This window comes from Orycteropus afer, unplaced genomic scaffold (genome assembly GCF_000298275.1).
Source record: "Orycteropus afer afer isolate SDZICR_OR568_19922 unplaced genomic scaffold, OryAfe1.0 scaffold00079, whole genome shotgun sequence".
Lineage (NCBI taxonomy): Eukaryota > Metazoa > Chordata > Mammalia > Tubulidentata > Orycteropodidae > Orycteropus > Orycteropus afer.
In genome coordinates this window covers 9,414,601-9,421,203 of record NW_006921666.1, presented here as the reverse complement: position 1 = coordinate 9,421,203, position 6,603 = coordinate 9,414,601, and the positions used below count along the sequence as shown (strand labels likewise).

Below are 6,603 nucleotides of genomic sequence, written 5' to 3'. Positions count from 1 at the left end.
TAAAAACTGACGGAATGGCTGTTTTAAAAGGAAATCTATTCCTGAATTAAAAATACAGCAAGCCTGATTATTTTGATCTGAACTCTGTTTTTCAACAACAGGAGTATTTTTAATTGCCCTTGTTTCCTCTCTGAAATACAGAAACAAGCTGTTCCTGAACTTCAGCCCGTTGTAGATGGGCCTTTTCCCCACCCCTGTGTGAGTTGCACAGCTGGTGTGGTGTACTCATGTAATATTCGCCGCTGTGCGCTGTGGCGATCCCTTTCATCGCTCTGTGGATTTCCTGTCACCTTGGGCAACGTGGAAGGAATGTCACACACTGCCGCACACTGAGGACCGGTGGTGCCCTGCCCGTTCTGGGCTGCCTGCTAACCCCCAGCCTCTCCCACAGGCACAGGTGGAGATGAAGCTGCTCCTGCTGGTGCCCCTGCTCCTGGCCTCATTGCCCGGGTCCTCGGTGAGTGTGGCCCTGCCTGAGCCCTGGAGGGCTTGCAGGCAGAGGTGGGGAGGGCCGGAGGGACTTAGTGGGAAATCTGGGGAAGATGCCCAGTGGCTTGGACTGGGGAGGAGTTGCCCCACAGCAAGAAGCAGCCGAGTGCTGGCTGGAGCCAGTAGCAACAGCATTCCGAGAAGGGCAGTGCTGGGGAAGATGGGGTCGGAGGAGGTAAGCCCTCAGCCTCGAGTTCATTCAGAAAGGGGTGAGGACCTTGAATCACTCTGGCCAAGGTGCCCTGCACTAAACTGGGCGGCTGGTGCACAATTTACAGGAATGGCAACTTCCTACTTCCTTCCCCTGTTGGAATGTGGGTGCACTCCTCGATCCTGGGTAGTGCTTAATTAACCACGTCCTTGAGGTGGTCTTCCAGGTGGGGTGGAGGGCATGCTGGGACCAGCCAAAGTTCAAGACTAGGTGGCCCACTCCACACCTGCATGGGACCAAATATGGCTGCCCCCTTAGCTGGACTGTGCTTGGACCTAGAGCTTGGGGCTCCGCTTTCATTGGGGTTTTAGCATCTAGAGCAGGTAGGCCAATAGAACTTACTGAGATGATGGAAATTTGCTGTTCAGTAAGATAGTCCCTGGTGGCCATTGAGCACTTGAGATGTGGCTAGTGTAATGGAGGGACTGAGTTTTTAATTTTATTTAACTCATTAAATTTAAGTAGCCGCATGTGTCAGTGACTATTATATTAATGAAGGTATAGAGTGTGGATACAGGAAGCCAGCTGGTGAGCAGAGTAGCTGTTTCTAATGGGGACCCAAAGTAAGGGCTCCCTGGACAGACTGAGTCCTGAGGACGCAGAGGGATCCTTCTAGATCGAAGGAGTGACCTTTCGCCAGGTGAGGGTCTGTGGAAATGAGTGCTGCTGGGAGGCTCCTCGTGGCAGTGGCAAAGTGGAACGTGCAAAGGCAGCCAGGCCACTGGGGTTCCCCTGGGGGCTGTCCAAAGGAGAGACCCACAGCCTCCTCAGCTTCTGAGAGGCAGAGGAGGGACCCTAGAGAAAGGACCTAAACGGTTTGCTGCTTTGGGGAGGGCAGGGAAGTGTTGCCTCTAGGGAAACGTGAGTCTAGGATGAGGATGAGAAACTGACGAGGGCTGTGTGGGCCAGCAGCAGGTGTTCCTGCCGGAGACACGAAGATCCAGCGAGGGCCACAGAGCAGTGGGCGGGTAGACCCGCCCTTCCTGACATCCCTCCACCACCCACCAGCTTCCCAGGTCACTAGGACCCTGGCTCCACTTCCGAGGTCCTTTGACACATGCTTGCTACTGGTGCCCCAACTGCTGTGGCTGCAGCTCAGGTGCAGGGGCCCCGGCGAGAGTGTGGAGACCAAGGATGAAATCCCATGACCACCCCGTAACAGTTGTGTGGCCCGAGCAAATCACTGATTCCAAGCCTCAGATTCCTTAAATTAGGGGCTAATGAAGCCCGGCCCACAGGTTTGTCATGCAGATGACACGAGTCAAGGTTTACGAAGTGCCCTGGGTCCTAGAAGGCCCTTTCATCTTTAGAAACACTCTGAGGGACCTGCTCAAAGGTTGTGAGCCTGACATGGGGCTGGGCTTGACCTGGGCTCAGAACTCTTCTCCCCTCAGGCTGTGTGTGGTGGGGGAGTGTGGCTCAGGGCTGACAGCTGCTTCCCGATTTCCATTTCTGACTCTTGGTTCCTTTGACCAGTTCTCGCTGGGGGCAGGAGCCACTGTTTGATCCCAGAGCACCTTCTCGGGATCCCCTTCTGTGCTGACAGAAAGAGTGAATAGATAATAAAAGAGATACAAAGCAAAGACATAGCCCCTGGCTACCTTCTCCCCAGAGGCTGTTCAGGACAATGCTTCAGGAGGACACCCACACCCACACCCACCTACACACACACACACACACACACACATGCATGTTGGAGGAGTCCCCTGGGAACAGCTCAGGCAGGAATGGGGTGGGGGGCTCCTAAGTTGCTCCAGGTGGAAGTTTTTGGAAAAGAATGGATGGGTGTGGTGTTTTGTTTTCTTTTTCTCAGTCTGAAAGCTAAGCACTGCATGAGGCAGGTGAGGACAGGCCCAGGTGAGGTTGGAATGGACCAGCTCATTATGGCTTCTTCACACAATGGTGCAATTTATGGTTTTGGTAATTACAGAGAAACAGAACTGAATGTTTTCTTTCCTCTGAGGGACAGTGTGGTGTGGTGGACAGAGGTCTAGGAGCAGGAGCAGGGGTCCAGGATCCAGCAAGTGGATGCCTACCTGCACCACAGTTGCTGGGCACCTGAAACAGGGTGGTTATCAGGCCTAAGGCATTTGACTGCTAATTAGAAGGTTGGCTGTTCAAACCCACCAGCCACTCCGTGGAAGGAAGACTAGGCAATCTACTTCTGTAAAGATTTACCGTCTTGGGAACTCAAAGGGGGTCACTATGAGTTGGAATCGACTCTATGGCACTGAGTTTGGTTTGGTTTGGTTTATCAGGCACCTCGCATGGACCTATATTTAGAAGACCCAGTGTTTAGGCCAGTCCAACCCTCCCTTCTCTCCACCCCCAGTGGTAACAAGATGGCTCAGGGGCTGAAGTGCTCACTGTTGCCTTGGCCACACCAGTAAGCCCAGCACAGTTCTGGGGAAGGGTGGGCTTGGGGAGGCTCAGGGGGCTGTGCCATAGAAACCGAGACGGACATCAAGCAGGTCTTAAAAACCCACTGCTACCAGGTCAATTCAACTCATAGTGACCCTATAGGGCAGCTCTGGTAGCGTAGTACCTAAGGCATTTGACTGCTAACCAGAAGGCTGGCGGTTCAAACCCACCAGCCACTCCTCGAAAGGAAGATGGGGGCAATCTACTTCCATAGTGATACTTGCATTGGAAACCCAAGGAGGCTTGCTATGTGTTGGATCCAACTCGACAGCAGTGAGTTTGTTTTTTTGTTTAGGGCAAAGTAGAACCACCCCATGTCTCCAAGTCTGTAAATCTTTACAGATGCAGACTGCCTTATCTTTCTCCCATGGGGCAGCTGGTGGGCTCAAACCGCCGACCTTCTGGTTAGCAGCCAAATGCTTTAATCACACACCCCCAGAGCTGCTTAAGCAGGCCTTGGTCAGAGGCTAATTATTAACCAGGCCAGGTCCCCTGAGGGCTACTTCCTGAACACTAAAACTGGGGTGAGAACGGTTTGGGACTGGAGGGCACTGGAACCAAACGTGGATGCTGTTGTCTTTGGGGACCCCCTCCCAGTCCACTTTTTAAATAGAAATAAATCCAAATAAATTTCGGTTTAAATTTTGTTGAGACTATTTTAACATTATAGTTCACCAGATTTCAAAAACTTGGAGATTCTGTCCCAGTTTGAACTGAAGGAGTAGATGGTTTTAAAAAGGGAAAACTAAGACCTTTGGTCTGGCCGCCCTTCCTCCAGGGTTTTGTGTGTGTGGTTGTTCTGATTCAAGGTTCTGGGCTCTGTTACAAAACAAGAATAACTAGGTGTTTTGCATCAGTGAGTCCTTCGTAACCTGAGGGTGAGTAAGCCACAGCCCTCTCCTGGATCCTGGATGTTCGGGCAGACTCCAGGAGGAAGGGTTTGCTTTTCCATTTTAGGACATGAGTTTTTTGAAAAATGGGGGTGAGTTTTCCTAGAGATTTTTGGTGATCTGTTTCCAATACACCTTCTGCCTTCTGGCAAAATTGCGAAGTCAAATCTAACACCTGTCCAGCTCCTTTGCACTCCTGTGGTATCTCAGTTGATTCTTGTCTTCCCCAGTGAGGTTAAAAACAAACAAACAAAAACAAAACCACCAAACTGACTGCCATAGAGTCGATTCTGACTCATATTGACCTCCTTTGGGTTTATGAGGTGGTAAATCTTTACGGAAGTAGGCTGCCCAGTCTTCCTTCCATGGAGTGACTGGTGGGTTTGAACCGCCAACCTTCTGGTTAGCAGTCAGATGCCTTAGGCACTTTTGTTGTTGTTGTTATGTGCCATCAAGTCGGCCCCGACTCATAGCGACATCCCCTCCTTGGGTTTCCGAGGCGGTATCACTACGGAAGTAGATTGCCCCATCTTCCTTCCGAGGAGTGGGTTCAAACCCACCAGCCTTCTGGTTAGCAGTCAAGTGCCTTAGGTACCACACTACCAAAGCTCCTACACCACCCATAATCCAGTAGAAGAGCAGAGGCCTGCTGTGAAACTGACCTGCCATTGTCTTCACTTGTTCCTGTGCGGCTTCCTTTCTCAGTGCCTCAGTTTCTCATCTATACAAGGAGACTCATCAGATTGCTCCGAGGACTAAATGAGAGAGCACGCTGTAGCATGTGGACTTCTGATACCAGCTACAAGGTGTCAGATCTTTCTGGTGGGAAACTGATTTGTTGTTATTGTTTTGTGCTGTCCAGTCAGACCCAACTATAGCAACCCCTCCTTGGGTTCCCGAGGCAGTATCACTACGGAAGTAGATTGCCTAACTTTCCTTCCAAGGAGTGGCTGGTGGGTTTGAACCCCCAGCCTTCTGGTTAGCAGTCAAGTGCCTTAGGCACTACACCACCAGAACTCCCACTGATTTAGTCAGAACTTTATAATCCTGTTAAAACCAAACTCAACCCACTGCCATTGACTCAATTCCAACCCATGGTGACCTTCTAGGACAGAGTAGAACTGCCCATAGAGTTTCCAAGGTTGTAAATCTTTATAGAAGCAGACTATCTCATCGTTCTCTCATGGAGCAGCTGGTAGGTTTGATCTGCTGACCTTCTGGTTAGCAGCCAAATGCTTTAATCACAATGCCACCAGCATTCCTATAATCCTATTATGGAGCCCCAAATAACAGTGCTTCAACAAGAGAGATTTTTTTTCTTGCATATAGCACCCTGAGACAGGAAATCAAGGGTGTTCTGTCTTACAAAGTATTCCAGGCTCTGTTAGGTGCCATTGACTCATAGAGACCCTGTGTACAATAGAACGAAACACTTCCTGGTCCTGGGTCATCCTACAGTTGTTACTGTGCTTGAGCCCATTCTTTCAGGTGCTCCGTCTATCCGTTGTGTTGAGGGTCTTCCCCTCTTTCGTTGACCTACTTTAGCAAGATTGCTATCCTTCTGATAACGTGACCAAAGTATAAGAGGTGAAGTCTCACCTTCCTTGCTTCTAAGGCGCATTCTAAGGATCATGTTTTTCCAAGACAGATTTGTTCATTCTGGTATATTCAATATTCTTTACCAACACCATAACTCAAAGGCATCAATTCTTCTTTGGGCTTCCTTATTCATTGTCCAGTTTTCACATGCATATAAGACTATGAAAATGCCATGGCTTGGGTCAGATGCACCTTTGTCTTCAAAGTTCTGTGACTGAGATTAATGATTTAAAGATGTGAGCTGGGTTCCCTGTATGTGGTTTTAAACGTGGCTGAGCTGTGGTTCATTGTTGTTGCTACATGCTACCGAGTTGGTTCTGACTCATAGCAACCCTCTGTACAGGAGAACTAAACACTGCCTGGTCCTGCACCATCCTCACAATCGTTGTCACGTTTGAGCCCATTGTTGCAGTCGCCGTGTCCACCCATCTCACTGAGGGTCTTCCTCTTTTTCACCGATCCTCTACTTTACCAGGGGACGGGTCCCTCCTGACAACATGTCTGAAGTATGTGAGATAAAGTGTCACCATCCTTCCTTCTAAGAAGCAGTCTGGCTGTACTTCTTCCAAGACAGATTTGTTCGTTCTTCTGGCAGTCCACGGTGTATTCAGTATTCTTTGCCAACACTATAATCCAAGGCATTGTTCTTGTGTGGTCTTATTTGTTGTGCAGCTTTCACATGCGTATAAGGCTATTGAAAATATCATGGCTTGGGTCTGCTGCACCTTTGTTTCCAAAGTGACATCTTTGCTCTTTAACACTTTAAAGAGGTCTTTTGCAGCAGATTTGACCAGTGTAATATGTCATTTGATTTCTTGACTGCTGCTTCCATGGGTGTTGATTGTGGATCCAAGTGAAATGAAATCAATTGACAACTTCTGTCCTTTCTCCATTTATCATGATTTTGCTTATTGGTCCAGTTATGAGGATTTTTTTTTTTTTCATTATGTTGAGGGGTAATCCACAGTGAAGGCTGTTGTTGTTGTTGTTGTT

At 49.2% G+C, this 6,603-nt stretch overlaps 1 protein-coding gene across 1 annotated transcript in view; it reads left to right on the top strand.

Moving 5' to 3' along the window:
* The first annotated feature begins 403 nt into the window (after positions 1–403).
* PAPLN (papilin, proteoglycan like sulfated glycoprotein) overlaps positions 404–6,603 on the top strand; it is a 43,163-nt gene continuing 36,963 nt past the window's right edge. Inside the window, exon 1 of the mRNA XM_042781023.1 lies at positions 404–457. Coding sequence (XP_042636957.1) covers positions 404–457 — 54 coding nt within the window. The remainder of the gene's footprint in view (positions 458–6,603) is intronic.